The sequence below is a fragment of the Primulina huaijiensis genome, chromosome 11, assembly GCF_012295235.1.
Source record: "Primulina huaijiensis isolate GDHJ02 chromosome 11, ASM1229523v2, whole genome shotgun sequence".
NCBI lineage: Eukaryota > Viridiplantae > Streptophyta > Magnoliopsida > Lamiales > Gesneriaceae > Primulina > Primulina huaijiensis.
The window spans coordinates 22,182,435-22,205,458 of NC_133316.1; the positions used below are offsets into that span (position 1 = coordinate 22,182,435).

General features: G+C 34.8%; 2 protein-coding genes across 3 annotated transcripts; both read left to right on the plus strand.

Annotated features, from left to right (window-relative positions):
• The first annotated feature begins 7,232 nt into the window (after positions 1-7,232).
• On the plus strand, positions 7,233-16,258 carry LOC140988995 (anaphase-promoting complex subunit 6). Of its 2 annotated transcripts, XM_073458144.1 has the most exons (16): positions 7,234-7,683; positions 8,386-8,520; positions 8,621-8,694; positions 9,602-9,641; positions 9,833-9,878; positions 10,053-10,132; positions 10,272-10,450; positions 10,529-10,654; positions 11,015-11,089; positions 12,071-12,196; positions 13,227-13,296; positions 13,914-13,996; positions 14,445-14,558; positions 15,259-15,358; positions 15,443-15,478; positions 15,976-16,258. In XM_073458144.1, the coding sequence occupies exons 1-16, from the start codon at positions 7,438-7,440 to the stop codon at positions 16,096-16,098; spliced, it is 1,653 nt and encodes a 550-aa protein (XP_073314245.1). In that variant the 5' UTR covers positions 7,234-7,437; the 3' UTR covers positions 16,099-16,258. The 2 variants fall into 2 exon arrangements, with proteins under 2 accessions (XP_073314246.1, XP_073314245.1); XM_073458145.1 differs by lacking the exons at positions 15,259-15,358; positions 15,443-15,478; positions 15,976-16,258 and adding an exon at positions 14,842-15,244 and having other exon boundaries at positions 7,233-7,683.
• A 2,061-nt stretch (positions 16,259-18,319) lies between these two features.
• Positions 18,320-22,792, plus strand: LOC140988996 (tubby-like F-box protein 7). Its single transcript, XM_073458146.1, has 4 exons — positions 18,320-18,841; positions 19,155-19,242; positions 20,234-20,363; positions 21,927-22,792. The coding sequence occupies exons 1-4, from the start codon at positions 18,410-18,412 to the stop codon at positions 22,498-22,500; spliced, it is 1,224 nt and encodes a 407-aa protein (XP_073314247.1). The 5' UTR covers positions 18,320-18,409; the 3' UTR covers positions 22,501-22,792.
• Positions 22,793-23,024: the final 232 nt, after the last annotated feature.

Consider the following 23,024-nt stretch of genomic DNA (forward strand, 5'->3'; position numbering starts at 1 on the left):
AAGATACAGCTCCACCAGCTAGCATAAAAATATATCCTGAAGTGGATTTTCTTGAATCAATGCAGCCAGCGTAGTCTGAATCAGAGTAGCCAATTACTTCCAAATTCTCAGTTCGTCTGAACATAAGCATATAATCTTTGGTCCCTTGAAGGTACCTCATGACTTTCTTTGCAGCTTTCCAATGGTCTAAACCTGGATTACTCTGATATCTTCCCAACATCCCAACAACAAATGCAATGTCAGGTCTAGTGCAAACCTGAGCATACATCAAGCTTCCGACAGCAGAAGCATAAGGAATGTTTTTCATTTGTTCCCGCTCTAGATCATTCTTTGGGCATTGGCTCAAATTGAATTTATCGCCTTTCACAACATGAGCTATACTTGGTGAACAATCTTTCATCCGATATCTCTCTAAAACTTTGTTGATATAGGTTTCTTGAGACAGACCTATAATACCTTGACTTCTGTCTCTATGTATTTTAATGCCAATGGCATAAGATGCTTCGCTCATATCCTTCATATCAAAGTTTTTAGAGAGAAATTGTTTCACCTCATATAACAAACCCTTATCATTTGTTGCAAGTAATATATCATCTACATATAGAATAAGGAAACAAATCTTGCTCCCACTGACCTTCTGGTATATACATTGATCCATGGGGTTCTCAACGAATCCGAATGAAGAGATAACATCATGAAATTTTAAATACCATTGACGGGAAGCTTGCTTCAATCCATATATAGATTTCTTAAGCTTACAAACCAATTGCTCACCATTACTAGAGAAAAATCATTCATGTTGTTTCATATAAACCTCTTCCTCTAGTACTCCATTAAGAAAAGCTGTTTTCACATCCATTTGTTGCAAATCTAAGTCAAAATGTGCAACTAATGCTAGAATAATACGGAGAGAATCTTTCTTAGATACAGGAGAAAAAGTCTCCTTATAATCGATTCCTTCCTGTTGAGTGAATCCTTTAGCAACGAGTCTTGCTTTATACCTTTCAATGTTGCCTAATGAGTCTTTCTTTGTTTTGAAGACCCATTTACATCCAATGGCTTTTACACCATCAGGCAACTGAACAAGAACCCAGACTCCATTAACTGCCATAGAATTCATCTCTTCTTTCATAGCATTAAACCATAGTTTTGACTCATTACAACTCATGGCTTGTGAAAATGTTTCAGGATCATTTTCGGCTCCAATATTAAAATCCGATTCTTGTAAATACACAACATAATCACTAGATATTGCTGATCTTCTTATTCTAGTAGATCTCCTAAGGTTGTTTGATTGATCAACAATTTCTTGTTGTTCTTCATTAACAACTTGATCTACTGGATTTTCATCAGCGATTTGTGGAACATCAGTAATTGGTTGCCTAACACCCATTTGGTCTTGAGGGGTGTGAATAACGACCAATCTGTTATTTGAATAAGAGGGTTGTGCATTAATGTGATCATTCTCAAAGACTATGTCATGATCACTCCCACTAATCAAGTCATTTTCAAGAAATTTTGCATTTCTTGATTCCACAATTCTAGTGTTGTGAGATGGACAATAGAATCTGTACCCTTTGGATTTTTCGGCATACCCAATGAAATATACACTTATAGTTCTTGGGTCCAGCTTCTTTTCATGTGGGTTGTAAACTCTTATTTCAGAAGGACAACCCCAAACGCGTATATGTTGCAAACTCGGTTTCCAACCTTTAAATAACTCAAATGGCGTTTTTGGGACAGCCTTGGTTGGAACTCGGTTTAATATATACACAGCTGTCTTAAGAGCTTCAGTCCATAAAGATTTAGGAAGTTTATAGCTACTAAACATGCTCCTCACCATGTCCAATAATGTTCGGTTTCTCCTCTCAGCTACGCCATTTTGGTCCGAAGAACCAGGCATAGTATATTGGGCAACAATCCCATGTTCTTGAAGAAACTTCGCAAACGGACCAGGTGCTTGTCCATTCTCAGTGTATCTACCGTAATATTCTCCACCTCTATCAGTTCTCACGATCTTAATATATTTTCCACATTGCTTCTCCACTTCAGCCTTAAAAACCTTAAAGGCTTCAAGTGCTTCGTTTTTATTATGAAGCCTGTAGATATACATGTATCGTGAGTAATCATCAATGAAAGAGATGAAGTATTTCGGACTTTGCATGTCCATATCTGGACAACAAATATCTGAATGTATGATTTCTAATATTTCTGTACTCCTCTTGACACCCTTTTTAGACTTATTAGTTTGCCTTCCCTTAATGCAATCCACACAAGTCTCAAAATCAGTAAAATCTAAAGTACTGAGTACTCCATCATTTACTAATCTTTTAATCCTATCTATGGAGATGTGTCCCAATCTCCGATGCCATAATATAAAGGAATCTTCATTTATAACACATCTTTTAATACCTCCTTGAACATGCATAGTGGTGTTATTATTTTGTAAATAAATAGAGAAAAGACCATCAACCATTGTACCATTTCCAATAAGATTTGATTTATAAAACAAATTTATTGATTTATCCAAAAACTGAAATGAATAACCAAGTGGTACAAGTTTTGAAACTGAAATTAAATTCCTAAAAAAACTAGGAACATAAAATGTCTTTTCCAATTTTAAAATGAAACCACTATCCAATATAAGGCAGCAAGTCCCAATAGCCTCCACATGCGAAGACATCTTGTTTCCTGAATAGATGCTCCGCTCATTTTCTATTGGCTTCCTTAGGTTTTGCATACCCTGCAAGGTATTTGTAACATGGATTGTAGAACCAGAATCAATCCACCATGTGTTATAAATCATATTAACCATATTAGATTCATAACAGACAAATGAAGTAGGAATACCTTTCTTTTCAAGCCAGTCCTTAAATTTATTGCAATCTTTCTTCATGTGTCCCGTCTTTTTATAGAAGAAACACTTGGATTCTTTCTTAATGTCAGGTTGGGGTGGAATTATTCCTTTCCCTTTTCCTTTAACTTTGGCTTGCTTCTTGTACTTTCCTTGTGTAGTCATAAATATATTATCACTCGTTTCCATCAACAACCTTCCTTCCTCTTGAACACACATGGTCATTAATTCATTATTTGACCATTTATCCTTCTGTGTGTTGTAAGAAATTTTGAAGGGTCCATATTGCTTTGGAAGAGTGCATAAAATGTAGTGCACAAGAAAAGTCTCAGACATTTCCACTTCAAGTGTCTTGAGCCGAGCCGCTATGTCCCGCATTTTCATTATGTGCTCTCGCACACCTCTTACACTGGTGAGCCTTAATGAAGAGAATTCCATAATTAGGGTGCTTGCAAGTGCCTTATCTGAAGACTGAAATTGTTCATCAATAGCCTTCAGTAATTCTTTGACATTATTATGCTGGTCGACAGAACCACACATGCCAGCAGAGATTTGGTCTTTATGAACATTGCGCAGAGTCGATTAGATCGCTCCCATTTTTCATAAAGATCAACATCATCCGGAATGCTGTTTTCAGTAATAGCAGATGGTTCGTCTTTCCGTATAGCATAATCAATATCCATCCACCCTAATTGAAGAAGAATTCTTTCTTTTCATATTTTATAGTTATCGCCCTTAGTTCGGGAATGTCACATTTCATATCAGAAAAACTCGCAGGTTGCATAACTGCACAAAATATCATATGCTTAAAATTTTGAGACAATATCATGTTTTACCAATGTAATTCATGTTTTAAAATTCCAATGACATAAAGTTTGCATGTGGGCTAAAATTTTAATTCAATAAGATTTTTCTGTAACTTTATGATAAAACTATCAAAATGAATTTTCCTTTACTCCTGTGGGTACATTAAGAAAAATATATTTTGATATTTTAACCTAATTAGTTATATAAATATAATAAAAATTCATGTGGGGTAAAATTTATTATGTCTATATAATTAATTACAATTGATGTCCATTATGTGATCCAAATCCACTTAATGCATAATTTTTCATAATTAAGGATGATGTGGCTATTCCTCAATTATTTAAAATTATACGGTTCACCGGACAAAATTTTGGCTTTACTTAATGCTTTATATAATAATTATTTCGCAATCAACACTTTCCAAGAGTGCTCCCAGGAAAGATAGGTAGGGCTAAAGCCCTTTAAATACCTAACTCCTAGACAGAGCAACATTCCTCAGGGAGACCAGTGGCTAGTCAAGGCAATTTAAACCGACCTATGAAGAACTCCCTCGGATCATGTTTTCTTACGTCACCTTATAATTATTATTCAACTTAATTATCCACATATATGTGAATCTTTATAAGCCAAAATTTTTCTTTAAATAACTTTATATTCACATTTTTACTTAATATGAACAAATATGTTTCCCATCAGTTTTTCTCTACAATCAAAGTAGTGATAAAGTGAGGATCACATTTACGTGAAAATGTGGGCTCCTCATCAGTTTTCTCTTTTATCAGAGTAGTGATAAAGTGAGAATTATTTGTTCATTTGTGAACATCTGAAATATTTTAAAATTTTATATTCACATCTTACTTGATATGTTCATTTCAAATTATAAACAACTCAATATAATTTAATATGAACATAATGTGAATTTTGATTTACCAAAAAAAATTTTCAATACAATTTGCATTTTTTAAAAAAAACTTCAAAATAAATGCAAATATAATATTAAATTTGCAGGTCCATATCAAATAAATATCCATAATATTTGACACAATATCTAACATGCAAAAATAATTTCTTAAAATATATTGAAAATTGCATCGAACTTCAAATTATTTTAATGTGTACAAATTATTTAACCAAAGGTTATATGTATACCGAATTAAACATATAACCTAATAACACATTAATCATTATTTATTAAATAATTATTATTATTAAAATAATAATAATAATAATTAAAAAAAAACATTACCGAGAATTGACAATTTCGTATTTTCGTGGGTACCACATTTAATTTTAATTTTTTTTTTTAAAAAAAAAAAATTAAAATAATATAAAATGTGCATGCATTTAATTTTTCTGATTACTTCACGTGGCATGTTGGATTCAATCACAAAGGCATTTAATAATGGTTCAATCAGGCATGCATTTTATAATGATTCAATCACAAAGGCATCTTCATTATATCGATCATCTTCATTCTCTCTGGAATAAAATTTTCCCTTCGTCTGAAAATTTCTTTTCTCAAAAAATTTTTAGAAATCAGAAAACGTAATATTTTCATCTTCAAGATGCCGCCGAGAACAAATTCCAGGTAAGTTTCATATACAAAAACTTCAAAAGAAATTTTATGATATCGCGTATTTTTTCAGAAAACAAATTTTCAAGGTAGAGGTATCACCGGCTCTGATACCAAATGTTAGATATTTTCTCCAAAATCATGTTTTGTATATATTTCAACATGATAAAAAATATGCGGAAGCGGATCGAGAATTACCTCCGGCCATTGAAAATTTGTTGAAGCTTTCTGATTTCTTTTCGATTGAAGCCTTCTAAACACTTCAACACTCCTTTAGATGGTGTATTTTCTGTATGAGATTGTGTGTTTAGAGACCTCAATGCCTTCGGTATTTATAGGCACACTCATACCATCACCGAGTGTTTTGGGAGCTCGAGATTCAAACCAAATTTGTATACGTATCTCAATGTTCAAAATTTGAGGCTGCCGTGTACAAATTTTTTCAACAATTGTTGGCAATGGCCGTCGTCATTTTCAACACGTTTATTTTACGGGTCACAATTTTCTTACACCAAAAACAAAATTCCTCTACATGTCGCATAACTCCACTTGAATATGAATCAATGTTGTCTGAGTTTGTGGAATAAATATTTTGTATGATCAATTGATCACAAATTTTATTATATATCAACATCTTCTTGTGCGAGCTTGTCGTACAAAACATTCCTAATATGGTTTACCTAATTGACGTGGTTTGCAGGCTATTGTGTCTAACCCGGATGTTTATCCAATGTCCGTCCATCTACAAGTAACGAATGCGGAGTTCTACATTAAAAAAAGATAATCCAAATTATTTCCCTAAATTGGTATACTTTACATGACAACACATGATAGATAAAATTAAAATATATTGAATACATAACAACAAATACTTAAGGAGTATTTCAACATAATTTGATTTTGTTTTGCAAATTCCCTTAATATTAGCTGATAATTGATTATATTTGTTGCTATAGTTGGAGACTTAAACATAAGGTATGTATATATATACATACATTCCTTTTGTTTGAGATTGACCAGCCCACTCACCTATTGCCACTCAAAAACGTAGAAATCAAAATAGAAAATAATGTGGTGATTGCGTTTCAGGAATTGCCCCATGCAAAGTAGCTGCAGGATGTTGTCTCATTGCAGGCCCGACAAATGGGGTGGGCTAAGCCAAGTCTAACCCACCTCTTGTAATAAGTAATAATATGCGGGCTTCATTTGTAAAAAGACAAATCAACCCCGGTTCTTGTAATTATTTAAATTTTTAGTCAAGTGGTTTGAAAAAAAAAAAAAAAAATCGAGTGGAAATATTTCATGGTCGATCATTTGTAGATCCCAATCTTGTTTCTCTATTGGAGATCAAATATAACAAAATACTTCCCCCGTCTCTCATGTTAAATATGTATGAGTAAATGAAATAGTTGAACATTGGATCAATATGAAAAATTTGATTCTTCCTATCAATATATTTTTTCGGATATCTATTAAAGTTTATCTGATTAATGTGATTTTTAGGTTTTCACATCTAAGTATAACCGCAACATGTTTCATCCTTATAATAAATAATGATGATGATGATAATAATAATCCAACCTTAAGTCCCCAACTCTAGGGTGTGTACACGAATCGAATCAAATAGAATATGACGAAAATTTAAAGACTTGAATTCGGCTTAAATCAGTTTTATTCGAGTTCGATCTCGATTCGAAGTTCGAAAATTTTTGGTTCGAATTAAAACTCGAGTTCGAGTTCGCCTCGAAAATTCGAATATGTTCGCTAAAAATTGAATAAATATTCGAAAATAAGTAATCGAAAGGCTCGAAATTTATTTATTTAATGTACAATTATATTATATCAATAAAATATTAAAATTTGCGAACGGCTCATGAATTATCGAACAAAATAATTTAAGTTCGAATTTGACTAAAAAAATTTGGAATATGTTTGGGTTCAACTCTAATTTGATAAACCAAATATTTTTCATCCAAATCAAAAAGCTCAGCAAACCGAATTTACAGCCCTGAGTGACGCGCACACAAAAAGAATTGTTTTATGCCAATGGCAAGCCTTCTCCCATATCCGTCGCCCGACCAGCTAATTCGAACCAAACCATAAAACTTCTCCCGCTCTTTTCAGTGACATCTGAAATCAAAACCCCTAATCTCTGTTTCAAAACCCTTAATCTCGGTTTCAAAACCCTCGTTCTGTAGAAATGCGGGAGGAGCAAGTAGAGAAGCTCCGGGGTGTGGTAAGAGATTGCGTGAGCAAGCATCTGTACTCATCGGCGATATTCTTCGCCGACAAGGTTGCGGCCGTGACTTCAGACCCGGCCGACGTATATATGCAAGCTCAGGCACTCTATCTAGGCCGTCACTACCGCCGAGCCTTCCACCTCCTCAATGCCTCCCAGATCGTCCTCCGCGACCTCCGGTTCCGCTACCTCGCCGCCAAATGCCTAGTAAAATATTTTCATGTTCTGATTTACCAATGATGTGACTGCGATAGGATTGTTGTGTTCTGCAAAAGTTACTCCTTTGCCCCCAATTTTTGAACTTTTTTCCTTTTAATCTGTTTCTCATCCTTTTAATTCCGTGGGAGGTGAGAGTTTGGGGGTGACAATTTGTTCATTGAACCAACGTGGTTGATTTATTTTTTTATGTTTAAAGATTTAAACTTTTCATGGAGGCTGGGATAATAAATCATTGAATATTTCGGATGTCATTACCAATGTATTATATTAGTTTCTACAGAAAATTTAGTTTTCTCCTTTTTCTTTTTTGTAATTTTGCGACTCCTTTTTTATGTCATATGTTGAAGAGGTAACGTAATTCGTGAAAGATCATCGGATACTTAAAGTATTTGTTGTACGCTTTGGGGATTTGTTTAGTTGTCCATGTCTACTGGCTAGTTGAGATTTATTTAACAGTTTAGGGTATGGTAAACTCAGCTGTTCTTTCATTGTTTAGTTTGTCTGATTGGTTTTCTCCCAAATGATTTTAAACACTAGTCCTGTGACACGTTTTTGATTCCATCTGTTTGCTGTTATTTTCATTTTAATTAATTTTGTCTAATCAGTGCTAGTGACCAGTCAGTTTGCTTTAGAAACAAAGACTTTTGTGTTGATGGTTCTAATGAATAAAAACTTATATACTATTACTAGGAAGAACTGAAGGAGTGGGATCAATGCCTGCTAATGCTTGGTGATGCTAAAGTGGATGAACATGGTAATATTACCGACACAAAGGATTACAATAGCATGTATCTGGACAAAGATGGTGAAGAACATGAAATCAATGTAAGTGCAGTTGAATCCAGCAGAATACAAGCAGACCCATTGATGTAATTTTTTGGATGTTGGTCAGAGAAAAGAAATGATGTTTACATCTTTGTGACAGATTATATCAGCAATATGCTTTTTAAGGGGAAAGGCGTACGAGGCATTGGAAAATCGTGCACAAGCTCGGTTATGGTTTGTAATTTAGTGTATTACTATAAGAATTATCCACCAATCTTTTCTCCCTGATTTTTGTAAACCTTTCGGGTTTGAAAATTTGACAATTTATGCTGCATAAATTGATTGAAATTGCTAGTGAACCTGAGTTACTATGTATAAAACTATAAATCAGTTGAAAAATGATCGTCTGCCAAGTATGAGATCTCAATGATTGCTAGAAGAAATATACTGAATTATTGAACATGGTTAAAAGAATGGTTTTTTCATGTCGATGGTTTGATTATTTCCCAAATAGCGAACAAAGAAACTTTTGGAATCTTACTGTTTTGAACATTGTCTTGTTGGTCAAAACTGACTAGGGCAACAACTTGAGTATCCCTGATCACTGTTGGTAGATAGTTACCACAATACACCATTCAACTTAAACTGGCCACTCGGACATCTAAAATTTTAAATTTGCGATGATAGTTGGTTTTACATTTGAAGGTTTATTTAGTATTTCCATAGGCATCGATTGGTTGACTGGTGTTTCATACGCGAGATCTGTAAGTTGTGGCCATTAAAAATGCATTGTGATAGTTGAATTACATTGCTAAGATCCTCAATGTTTTTTTGTCTATTCAATATTTCCCTAAACGATAAAACTTGCTACTTGTAAATTTGTATCTGACTTATCATTTGCGAATTTGGTGGCTGAGTGTTACATTATTACTATTCCTTTTAGGCGAACTTTGTTCACTACTGTTGTCCCCTGTTTCTGATCTCACTCTCCGATGTTTCTCTTGCCTTCTTTTGTCATATGTACATGTTGATACGTGGCAGCTCTTTTGTTCAATATGCTTTGTTGTTAAATCTGGTACAGCTTACAAGTTTAGCTAAAATAGTTGGCATTATTCTACTTTTTTCTCATGTCACTTAAAAGGTACAAAGCTGCCATTAAAGCGGATCCTCTGTGTTATGAGGTATGCTAATTGCTCTGTTTCAACATAGATCCTGTTAGAATCATTTGAACTACTATTCTGAAGCTCTTAGTAATTATCGTCGATCTCTGATAGAACTGGCCTTTCGATAATTTCTATATTGAGATTTTTACATTGTTTAATGCAATTTTTATTTGCACGGATCATGATACAATTCCATCTCTCCAATTCAGGCCTTGGAATGTTTAATAGAGGGTCACATGCTTACTTGTGAAGAAGGTGAAGAATGTTAAATACAGAAGGTTTCTGATTAATTTGGTTTTATTTGTATTCCAACCCTTGGGACTTGTCATTTCATGCACAAGGATCATTTTTATAGTAAAGGAAATTGAACCTAAGTTCCCAGCTTATTTACATAGTATGATTTTAGCATCTTATATCCCTATATTGTAGAGACCAGGCTATTGGCGACATTGCAATTTGGTGCTGAAGATGGCTGGCTCTCTTCATTCTATTCTTGCTTGATAAAGAAAGTAAGAAGTTTTATGCTTCACATTCGGGTGTGGAATTGGCCATTCTGTTTTCATGAAACTTGTGTTCATGCAGGTGTTTATCACTTTTGTTTTTATTCGCGTCTTTGTAATAATTTCAATTTGACCATTTTTTGTCCAGTATGAAGCTGAAAATGTTGTAGAAACCAAGTTTAGGGAACTTGAGCTGGACGTTTGCTCTTTGAAGTCCTCTGACAAAACCTTATGCACACCGAAGAACAATACTGATCTCTTAGCCTGTAAAGCAGAGTACTATCATCAGTGTGGTGAATACCAGAAATGCTTTGAGTTAACATCGATGTGGGTTTGTGATTGTGTTTGATGAGCAGCATGCATTTAACTAACATTCCTTGACACAATACCTTGTGTTGAATTCAGATTACTTGAGAAGGATCCTTTTCACCTAAAGTGCACCCTGGTGCATTTAGCGGCAGCAATGGAACTAGGACATTCTAATGAACTTTATTTAATGGCATGCAATTTGGTCAAGGACTATCCTCAAAAGTGAGAATTTGTCACCTTTTTTATCTTATAAAATTTGCATTTCTTATTCTTTTGTCTACAGTAGGAAAATTGGATTAGGTTCATTTCCTTATTCTGAAGGTCTGGTAATTCAGTTGTGTAGAGATTAAAATCTTAACTAAAAGACACATGGCTAAAATATCTTTCTATTAGTGGATTTCCGAAAGGGTTTTTATCAATAATGTTAATGTCAATTGATCTATTATTCATACCAACTAGACTAGCAATATGTTCTCGAGTTTGGTTGCACTTCCTTTTTGAGATTGCCTGGTAAAAGTTTCCATTTTTGTTCCGGATGCTTCAGAGTTGTCTCTGTTGATTGCTTCTGGTATGATTGTACAGGGCTCTGTCATGGTTCGCAGTCGGTTGCTACTATTACTGTATCAAAAAGTATGATCAGTCGCGCCGTTATTTTAGGTACAACTCCTATGGTAGCTGTATATCTACTTATTTTTGTGTATTTTTTCCTGCTCAAGTCGCAGTTCTAATTTTTCCATCATGTTTTGGGCTCAGTAGAGGGTGCTACTACCACAAGGATTTGAGTTTTACTGATATAGAAATAGTTTTGTGGCTACCTTTATCCTTATGTTTTTATATGTTTCAGACAAAGTTAGTCCTGTTGGACTGCTCCCTCTTTTCTGCAGTTCCGGTTTCCCCTGTTCTCAGTCTTTAGCATTCTCAATTTAGGCTACCAAATTGGAATTACAATAATGCCATATTGTTAGTTTGTTTGCATTCTAGCTGGTTTGGTTTCAAAGTATTGAAGCATGCACATAAGGAGGCCAGTGCTTCTTCTGTCCAAGTTGTAGTACGGAGATGAGTTGTCAGAGAACCAGAAGTGCGGTCAGATAGTTTGCTTTACTGTTTTTTCCCTTAACTGAAGGTGCAGAGGCACAATGGATCATGGTTCATGTAAATATGCTATCTTCTACTTATTCATAAGATCGTTATTGACTATTTTAATGAATGTGTTACTTTCCCGTCGAGGGAAGAATGCTAACATCTTCCTTTATCAGATCTCGGCCTCTGTGCTTTTTATATCCTTGAAGTAGCTGTAGCACCTTCACCAAATGATGGTGGAGCATATTGTTGTAAAACTGATTTATGCATATTGTTGTAAAACTGATTTATGCACATTTTGTTTGCTTACAGAAGTCTTCCTTTTTCTCAGTTTCACGCTTCATCAGAAATGCCATTAAATTTTCAACACATTTTATTGAGTCAAAGATATTTTCTTAAAGTTTTGATGATTTATGTGCTCTGTTATCTAATGAACAACTTTTGATTTATAACGAGGCATACTGGTGCCATATCATTGTTTTTTCTGCTTTCCTCACTATGTCCAATTGATGAATTCGTATTCGGGCTAATTCCATTCCTTTTCTAATTGTTTTCCAGTAAGGCAACAAGCTTAGATGGAACATTTTCTCCTGGTTGGATAGGCTATGGGAATGCTTATGCAGCACAAGAAGAAGGAGACCAAGCCATGTCAGCTTATCGCACTGCTGCTCGTTTATTTCCTGGGTATGTATTTCAGTTGTTCTTCATCCATATATCTGCAGTAGCTTTTTTGTCGTTCTCGAGCTTATTTTTTTTAGCATCTCTATACTTGTTTCCTCATAACCCTGAAAATTGTGGCATTTGTTTTGCTAAGTTTAATGGGGGATTGTTATTTGATTTTATTGAGGTGACTGAGTGTACTGCCGAAGTACTAGATTCTCATCCATAAACTGTTACATGCTGCTCCAGAGACATTATTTCATGATAGATTATGACTAAATGAGGTGAACAAAGCGGAAGCTGGTGCAAGTATGATTTTATATGTTGCTGATATGTTCCTAGATAGGAATATCTGATAACAAGCAGTTAACGGGATCTTGAATTGACTCTGTTTCTAATTTTTTTTTGGTAGTTTTTATATCTCATGAAAGTTTGGGCACATAGTCATAGATGATGATAAGTTGCGATTGCTAGGCAAAAGAACACCAAATTACGCTGGTAAAAAAGTTCTCAAGAATGTTCTTGTTCCTGTTTCGTTACCTTTGCGTTTGAAAGACCATCTTTTCTTTGACTGAGTTTAAGATTCCCTGCAAATTCAAATCACAGAAGTTGATACCAACCACAATAATGCTTAAAAGAGTGTCATTGCTGATGGTCAGGTGAATAAACAAGATTGTACGCCCAAAACAAAGATATTGAGCCTGATATGAGTGTGACTTCCAAGTTTGGTTAAGGAGGTTCCTCGGAATAAATCTATCAACCACAGACATCCTGTGCTACACCATATTATGAATTGAGTGAATTTTAGGATTACGTATTTTATTCTTCCCATTTGTGCCCTTATATTTCTTACTTCTGCCTTCTTAATTCTGGATCACGAGTTCTCAAAAAAAAAATATCTGGGTCATGAGGAAGAGTGTTAATTTAAAGTTAAAGGTTATAACTTAAAGCTGTTTGCAGAAATCTTGGGATAATATGTTGTCCAAGTTACATTATTACTTGAGAGGTACTCATTTATATGCATGTTAAGTATAGTATAATATTTTTTTTTCAGGTTCCATCTACCAACTCTATACATTGGAATGGAATACATGCGGACCCATAGCTTCAAACTTGCTGAGCAGGTGATTATTGTAATCTTGCGCAGCGTTTGGTTGGGCGGATTAGGTGTGATAGATTATTTTATCACATCTAATCCTGCGTTTGGTACGATTTTTATTTAACCAGCCCAATCCTTACTATGAGTGATTAGGTGGTATTACGTGTGATAAAATAATACATCCTTCCTCCGTAGGATTATTAATCCCTCCTCTATCCCTACTCTCTTTCCAATTTTACCCTTCTTCCTTCATCGCTATTGAACCACCTCGGCTGCCGGACCGCCGTCGCCGGACCACCGCCGGACTGCCGGACCGCCGCCGCCGGAGTGGAAGAAGAAAAAAAAAGAGGAAGGGCAATTTTGTCCTTTCATCAAAAATTTCAAAATTATCCTACACTTAAAAATCTTACCAAACATACTACCATATATTACATATCTACGACAATCATTTTCTTTACCATTTACATACTAATCATTAGTTTATTTTATCATGCAACCAAACGCAGCCTTGGTGTGTAAGTATTTTCCTGGTTGTCGTTGGGCCTTATTTGTAATTAAGTAGTAATGGTAAAATTTGCAATTTCTTTGTGTATTTAGGTGTTTTCACCTTGGTTCATCTGTTTGATGTGGTGTTGCATTCAGTTTTTTTTGCAGGCCAAGATTATATGCCCTTCAGATCCGCTTGTGTTCAATGAGTTAGGTGTTGTAGCTTATCATATGAAGGAGTAAGATATTTTACCTTGATAAACTACTATAAATTTCTGCATCCTCAAGCATGGTTATTTTGAAATAAGCAATGTTTATATTAATATAATTTTAAGTTTGCATGATTCATTTGAGCATTTTCTATATTATCGAGTGTCTTCTAATTTATGATTTGATTAAAAAAATGGTTTCAAAATATTTTTTGGAATAAAAGAGCAAGGGACAGCCGTTATGCTTCTTACCCTTGCCCATGCATTTTTAGTTTCATGCACGTGTTTCATAGGGATATAGTTCATAACTTCATATATTCTTGTTCTTGCAAGTCGAAGAAGTTATGTTTCCGAGCAATTGTTGTAGCATTTCAAAGTAGGCTGTACTTATGATTAAGCATAAACCTCTTTGGTTATGGTTATAATAGTTAAGCTATTTTGAGTTGATAAAGCACGTGCCCTTTCAAAAATCTTTCAGGTATAAGAAGGCTGTATGGTGGTTTGAACAGACGTTGTCTCGTGTATCATCCTCTTTAAGTGAAATGTGGGAGCCAACCTTGGTTAACCTCGCTCATGCGTTGAGAAAATTAAAGTACGTCTTGTCTTATCATGCTTTTGAGATACATTCTTCAAACAAAGCCATATAAGTTTGTTCTTGGTGATATATGTATGCGCGCGTGTGTGCGCGCTGTTTAATTGTTTAGTATTGTCAATGGATTTATGTGCTACGCTATCATTTATCCTTTTTAACCAATTTATCTGTTTTCTCCGGAAGAAGTCCAGTCTTTGGCAACAAGAAGGATGCTGATTGAAAATGTCCATTCAGTATGCTTCTCAAGTATAAACAGTTGAATAACAACTCTATTTTCTGACAGTGGGGTTTTTGCTCGTAGGCAATCTTCTATAATCACTCTACCTACCTGGATCACATAAAGAGTCTCTTAGATGTAAATATTGAATCTTTAATTTTTGTTCCCCTGATTTTATGAACCTTGTGTTATGAAACACGGATGCAGTCTTTATTCTTTATCCCTTAGAAATGCAAAATTATATGTAGACCTGATACCTTGATCTCCAGAAAACTAAAAAAATGGTAAAACTTATCAATTATACATTGTTATTCTCCTTTTCTTTCGTGCAATGTGTTCGTATCTGCTCAAGTGATATAACCTCGCGTAATCTCCTTCCAAAGACTTCGTTCTCACCCACCCAAAACCTAGATTTGTGTGCCACTTTTTTCGTCTTATTAAAATTTATATGTCGTGGTTCACATCAGTATACTTCTCCATCAGGAGATACAACGAGGCAATTATTTATTATGATAAAGCTCTTGCAATATCAACACGAAGCTTGAGTACATATGCAGGTCTCGCCTACACGTATCATCTGCAGGTATTTTTTTACGAATTTTCCTGCCTCCATATCATCTCAGTAAATTGATTATGAACATATAGGGTTGAATATTTCCTTTTGCAGGATAATTTCACTTCAGCAATTGCGTACTATCATAAGGTAAGTTTAGCTAGATTCGGAACAATAATGTTTTAGTTTCGAATTTTCCTGCCTCCATATCATATCAGTCGGTAAAAGCTCAACTCGATATCGGTTCCTTGGGCAACTCAAGCACATATTATTTAAGTTTTAGTGTGTGTGTCGAGCTACTGGAGCTTATTTATTACATTTTCAATATTTTTTAAAATTTGTATTAATTAATGTTTTGACAACTTTGTAATGGCCGAACTGACATTCTATTTATTTCTAGTTTTTAAAAGATTTGACTAGTTCATACACAATTTTGAGACATATTCTGGTGTAGTAATCAACTACTCACAACTCAACTATTAAGATTTCAACTACTGATAATTTCAGACGTATTCCGGTTTAGCAACCAACTTTGTAGATTAATGTAATTAATTTTTGAGTAGGATCGAGTCGAATTTGAGTCATATTATTGCACGATTTTGATCAAATCTACTTGTTTGGCATCATGATTGTTGTTGAATCAACAGGCTTTATGGCTTAAACCAGACGATCAATTCTGTACGGAAATGCTGACAATGGCGCTTGTCGATGAATGTCGGCATGGCACCCACCCAAAAGGTGAAACAGTTAGAAGCCAGTTATTTACGTAGCTGAGATTGAAGACCTTCAGGTTTTGTTTTTATGATGTAATGTAACAATAGGTCAAGATGTAGGGGATAGGCCATATTTATTTGTATCATTGGTTAATATAATATCCTGGTGGTTTGCTTAACGTTTGATAAATTCTCTGGAGTGCAATAATCATATGAAATATTTATTTATTTGTCTTGAGCTTGGGGAGGGGATTTTGGAATCCAATGGATTTCGAACCGCTGACACACCCACCAAACTTTGGAAATTACATTTGTATTGTGTACAACTTTTTGTTCAAAATGTTGAAAAGACTTTAGTGCCAAATCTAAGGTATTTTTCGCACAAAAAACAAATGAAGTCGATATGTAAGGATTTTCCTTGGATGATATTGTCTGTATTATCTGTCAACTAGAAGAAAGTGTTTATTCATGTTTCCATCAAGTGGGAACATTGAAAATTTCAACCATAGTGTGCGCTTCAAGCCTTCGACCATAGAGTAGTTTGAGGACGTAAAAAATAATTTACTATTCATCGTTCTCTTAAGCTTGTGTTTCTTATGAAATGATTCAAATCTTCATTTCAAATTCACTTTAATTATTTTAAGTTGCCCTTGTTCTTGGATTGATAGCTTTGATTTGAGGAAAATATGTAAGTGATAATTTTAAATGACACTCATATTTTATTATATTTGATATTTATCACAATTATTATTGAAATTGCATCGTATATATAAATTGAATTATAGTTTACATGAATTTTGTTTATCCAAAAGCAAGACAATAATTTAATAATAACGGATTTGACTTCTATCATCTCAAATCTATGGTTTTAAACACAACTTAAATGCTTTTAAAATTCATAATTTTAATCTTAAAAAAAAAAAAAAAAGAAGATGTACCAAATCCTCAATCACGTTAGTCATTTCGTCTAAAAAATTCATCACTCAAATAAAAATATTTTAATCCAAATTTTATTTTAGATTTCAGTATTCTTGCCATCATAATATGGATTGAAATTTGGTGCCATACGCATAAATTGATATGGTCGTGTAATGCCGCTCGGAATGCCGAGATAGACCGTCGAGCGTGTGTGGTTTGTCCGTCAGCTAACAGGCAAGACAGACTTTACCACGAAATTACGAACCTTTGGTTGACCATGAAATTAATCTTCACTTTGATTGTGTCGGATATCTGTCTCACAAAATTAATATATGATACCATCTCATATGAGTTTTGTGTTCATTTATTAATATTATTTTTTTAGTTGAGTATATTTTTGAAGTAGTTCCAAATACATTGACTAGGGCAATACAAAATTATAATTGATATAATTTAGTATTATTTCAAGATAGTTCACATCTAAATTTCGTTAATATAGTGAACGAGTAATTTTTAAAATAGACAGGAAAAAGAAAAGGCCTTGGAGTTTTGATGGACATATATAATGAAAGGAAAAATGTAACAAAATTTGATCAAATCAATCACTTATGATAGGTGCGAAAATCAACCTTGGAACTTTGAAATTTCAAATTAATTAAAACATGAGACGTGTTACAATGATTATTAGCACACGATATGTATAGATATAATAAATTTTAATACAAAATATAACTTTTTTTGTATAATATAATCATGTTTCCCATTTATTTCGATATTAGTATGCGGTAATTTTTTTAAAAAATAATTAAAACAAAATATTATATATTATTTTTATATGATTTTGGTGTTTATAATAATTTTAAAGTGCGAGATGATACTATCGTCAGATTTGTTTGTTGATTAATTTAGGATATTAGATTTTTTTGGATAACGAATTTTAAATAAAGTATTAAATAAAAAGACTAACCATACCACCAAAATGTATTAATATAAACTCAAATTTAATAATATATATTAATTGATTTTGAATTTTAACGTATTTACATAACTAGTAAGAGTATTGTGGAAAAAAAGAATACATGATTTTGATATTTAAAACATGTTGGACTCAGATTGATCCGAAGAGGTGGAAGCGTGTGGTTTGATTTGACGATTGCTTTAAAACGACATCGTGTCTTGTTACTAACCTCCAGCCACTCGATGACAAAAATATCCCTCACCAAAATCATCGACACCATACACGTGTCTCCCAATTAAAATTCTAAAATTAAGTTTAAAATTTCATTCGTCTGTCATCAATTTATCCATCACAGACGTGTGTCCATAACACTAAAACGTCCATGAAATTCTCTGCAAAGAAAATGAATTTCTTTGGCGTATAAATGGACTACAGCTATTTTCTCTCTCTAAAGATTCCTCAATTCTCTCTCTTCATCCATCTCTGACCGAGATGTCATTGAGAAGATCTTTCCTCCCACGAAGAATCATCCATCGGTCCTTCACACTCTCCAAATCTTGCAAAGAATCCAAGGTTCCGGAAATCAAATTTAGTTGCGATTTGGATAGCGGTATTAGCCGGGAAGAGGGTGGAAAAGAGGAAGGAATTGGTGGTGATAATGGAAACGGGCAGCATCAGCAAGACGGTGTGGCTTGTGGTGAATTGGGTCGTTCGGACTCCCCTACGTGGGCGAGTATGTTGCCGGATCTTCTGGGGGAAATAATACAGAGGGTGGAAGCGAGTGAAGACAAATGGCCGCAGCGTCAAAACGTCGTCGCATTCGGATGCGTTTGTAAGCTGTGGAGAGAAGCCACCAAAGAAGTGGTGGAAAAGGCCTCTGTACATCACCCCGGGAAAATTACCTTCCCTTCCTCCCTAAAAAAGGTCCTTTTTTTATTATTATTTTTACTTCGATATTTGCATAGACTTGTATAGTTTGTGCGTGTGATCTGAGTAGTTCTGGATACGTGCACATTCTGAATGGTATATTAGTGGGAAATCGATATCAATAATCAGGATTGGCTGATTGCTCGCAAAAGTGTTGTTAAATTTAAAATCGGAATGCATATGTTGATCGCATCATGCGTGGTTTCATTCCGTTATTGAAATCTTGTGACTAAATTGTACCATTGATTGTGTGCTGAGAATCTCTCATTTTCTTTTGGGCGTTCTTAGTAAATTTTTTGCATAACTGCAGCCAGGGCCGCGAGACTCTCCGCTTCAATGTATCATAAAACGTGACAAGAAGAATGCAACATTTTACCTTTATCTGGCTCTTTCACCATGTAAGTTGGATTTATTTTTTTGAAGATAACCTGCTGAGTGATTTGAGGGGCTTTCTTGTTATAAATTGCTATTTACAATCAGTTAACTGGGAATTTTGAGTGAATATAACTTTGACTTTCATATTAAGGGTATCAAAAAATGTTTTTACTATAGTTCGTTTACATAATTTTTTTCAAATTATTTTCGATATTTAATCAAGCTACAGAGCCATCTTTTTTGATAATCGTGAAGTTAACTCCAATTAGATTGGTATACCTATCCTCTGTACCTATCTCAGATTTATTGGTCAATAATTCAATTTCTTTGACCTAATACAACAAAATCCATCATCATTCAAGTTCTCATAGTCAATAAATTTTTGATGTGAATTTGTAAGAAATATTACTATTTATGTAATTTTTGAAAATTACTTCATGACTTGTAGATTGCAAAATATCTAAATAAACTCGCTATGTCGATGTATTTGGTGGGTTCTTCGGAATTTATTTATCAATTATTTTTGTCGGTATCACTGAATCTTGCCAGCTGGACCTAGCTTAGCAAGTTTCCGATGCTGGTATCGTATCACTGAATCTTGCCAGCTGGACCTAGCTTAGCAAGTTTCCGATGCTGGTATCGTATCACTGAATCTTGCCAGCTGGTCCTAGCTTAGCAAGTTTCCGATGCTGGTATCACATTAAAGGAAATCGACAATTGGATTGCGTCAGGCACAATCCAACCATTATCTAGGTTCAGAAACATGCTCCAAGTGAATAGAATCGTATTATGGATATCACTAGCATTTAAATATCTATGTAGATGGTTGTTCCAATACTTATTGTACTAAACGCATAAAATCCTTGATAGCTATAAATTGATTATTTAAGTCAAAGGTGTCTAGACTAGAGATTCATGCCTCGTTGCCTCTTTTTTTAATCTAGTTATTGTCTTTGATTTTTTGCTGCTCTGCGATTTTTTAAGAGCTGATGTTTTCATGCTTGTTTGTTGCAGCATTTACAGACAAAGGCAAGTTTCTCTTAGCAGCACGACGCTATAGAAATGGTGCCCACACTGAGTACATTATATCCCTGGATGCTGATGATCTATCTCAAGGTAGTAAAGCCTATGTTGGAAAATTAAGGTTAGAATGCCTAACTGACAGTTCTGAACTGTCTAACTTTTTCTATGATGTGGCTAGGTTGAGATTGTTTCTGCAATTAAAGGGAACAAAGTCCACTTCTTCTTTTTGATTAAAAAAAAAAGCTAGCTTGTTTTCCTTATCATGATTGTCACTTCGTGTTTACAAACTTGCATTTGAAAGGATGCATCGATATTTTTATTGGGTAATTTGACTGACATCAATTCATATTTGTATGTTGCTTATGTTGGCTGTGATGGATGGAAACATCCAATATTTTGGGGCACATAGTTCTAAATTGCCAAATACGAGAGTGGTATTAGATTATTGTATGATGATTAAAAGAGAAGTGGGGACAATGGAAGAGGATGAAGAATAGGCTTTACATTATAGCTCTTTTTACTTGAAGCCTCATCTTTATATGGAATAGGAGCTTTAACCTGTGCGATGACATTAAATTCTACTTAAGAACAAGCCTGTTGAGCCATTCTTGGAGATTGAAGGGGATTAGGGTGAGGCTGGCAAATATGTAATCTCATGTAGCTTGAAAAATTCTAGAAAACTGTTTTTGAATTAAACGGCCGTGAGCCATAAACAATGTCAGTACTGATTAATCCTCGGTGGCTTCATATTTGCATAAATATCTTCTGATGGTACTTACTTAAATTTAATAGAAATTGAGAAAAGGGAAGGCATGGAACCGTTTGATACCTTTCAGGGATGAAGTAGTTTCATTTCCAATGAAAATAGTTGAGAATGAAATTTTTGTTACCCTGAAGTAGTTTTCATGCTCAATTAAACTAGTTTTGAGAGTGATTAGTGAAGTATTTATGGCCCCTATGTCAGAGTGCATTTTAAAATGAAAATACCTGGATCACTTGTTATTGGGAAGATATCATCTTTGCTTTTCCTTTGTCATCTTGTCCGCATAATTATAGAAATTCTCTCCCCTGCTTATACAAAAAATTACTGTTCTTCCTTCCCCCTGGCACAGTTGCAGCGAACAAATACACCCATTTTCATAATTGGCTCTTCCCAATCAAATAGAAATTCTTGGACGGTATTTCAATCCTTCCTAACCATAACATTAACTTTGGGGCATAAGGGGGGTTGGTTAATAAAACCATTGACGATGCGATGCGGGCTTTGAACTGGATGTCGTTGAGATGGAGAAAACCAGCTAGTTGAATTGCATTTGAAATTTTCCAGAAAATGGTTGGTGTGGATTTATAAAGAAGTTGTAGAAGGTCGACTTGGTAATTCGGTAATTCCATCTGTTGTGGAAGATTGCACAGAAATAGGAGGCGTTTTGTGGCTGAGAGCGCAGTGATTATGCAGTTGTGTCATATGTGGCAAAACGATGCTAGAGTGGCTGTTGGTGAGGTTGGGAGACAGCAGCTTTGGTGATCGTTAAGTAGCTGTGGTTGTACCTAATATCACTTAACAAGTTCTATCCGCATCGAATCTCACTCTTGAAGGACTTTTAAACTATTCTCTTTTTCTTCCATATTTTTCAGCTTACCTGTGTCATCTCATGTATCTTAAGTACCAAAATTTGTGTCACAGGTCAGATTTCCTCGGTACCAATTTCACGATCTATGACAGCCAACCACCGCACAGCGGAGCAAAGCCATCAAGTAGCAGAGCTGGCCGCCGTTTTGCAAGCAAGCAGATAAGTCCCCAAGTCCCAGCTGGTAACTTTGAAATCGGGCATGTGTCATATAAGTTCAATCTCTTGAAGTCAAGAGGTCCTAGGAGGATGGCGTGCTCCCTTAAATGTCCGTTTTTGGAGGAGTCAATCGACAATAATGAAAACGTTGTTAAAGCAAAGAAGCCAGAGCCCTATTCTCCAGCACTCACAGTTTTGAAAAACAAAGCCCCGCGATGGCACGAACATTTGGAATGCTGGTGCTTGAATTTCCATGGAAGAGTGACTGTCGCATCGGTCAAGAATTTTCAACTCGTTGCTACTATGGATCAAAGTCAGCCTGGAGGAAAGGGTGATGAGGAGACGGTGCTGCTTCAGTTTGGGAAAGTTGGTGACGACACTTTCACAATGGATTATAGGCAGCCTCTATCAGCTTTCCAGGCCTTTGCTATTTGTCTGACCAGTTTTGGGACAAAACTGGCATGCGAGTAATTTAAGATTTTCGAGGCTAAAACCGCTAATGAGTTGAAGATTGTTGCTTACTCGTGCCCTTGTTCGATTGATGAAAGTATGGCATGTACATTAGTAATCTTGTTATGTGGAGTGATTGTTACATCATTTCATTTTGAATCAATGGATTGTTTTGAGTTGACAATAGTAGAATTTACTATCTCGGGGATTCAAGACAGCTTGTGATGTAAATTTGGCTGATACAATAATATTGTAATTTTCATGAAGTGTAAGTTTTATGGATAACATATAAGCAAGTAGCAGATATTTTGGATGGACGGCAAAACTTGACATATAAGATTGTCTGGACACATTCAATGTTAAGATTACTTCAACGTTTTGGAGATCGTTGAATTTTTTTACTTTAAAATAGAGTCATATGAATAAGAATTGGGTGCCCCGACCAGATAAGAAACCAAGATCTAGAAGATGGCAAGATGGATGTAAACGGATTGAGTCAATTCGTTAGTTTTTTTGAGTCAGATTTCATAAGCTCCAAATATGAA

Excerpts from the sequence above, each read along its gene's own strand:
- LOC140988996 (XM_073458146.1), top strand. The coding sequence starts at position 18,410 with ATGTCATTGAGAAGATCTTTCCTCCCACGAAGAATCATCCATCGGTCC. Across the intron at positions 18,842-19,154 it reads TCCCTTCCTCCCTAAAAAAG|CCAGGGCCGCGAGACTCTCC; the intron begins GTCCTTTTTTTA and ends GCATAACTGCAG. Across the intron at positions 19,243-20,233 it reads TTATCTGGCTCTTTCACCAT|CATTTACAGACAAAGGCAAG; the intron begins GTAAGTTGGATT and ends TGTTTGTTGCAG.
- LOC140988995 (XM_073458144.1), top strand. The coding sequence starts at position 7,438 with ATGCGGGAGGAGCAAGTAGAGAAGCTCCGGGGTGTGGTAAGAGATTGC. Across the intron at positions 8,521-8,620 it reads GTGAAGAACATGAAATCAAT|ATTATATCAGCAATATGCTT; the intron begins GTAAGTGCAGTT and ends TCTTTGTGACAG. Across the intron at positions 8,695-9,601 it reads CGTGCACAAGCTCGGTTATG|GTACAAAGCTGCCATTAAAG; the intron begins GTTTGTAATTTA and ends GTCACTTAAAAG.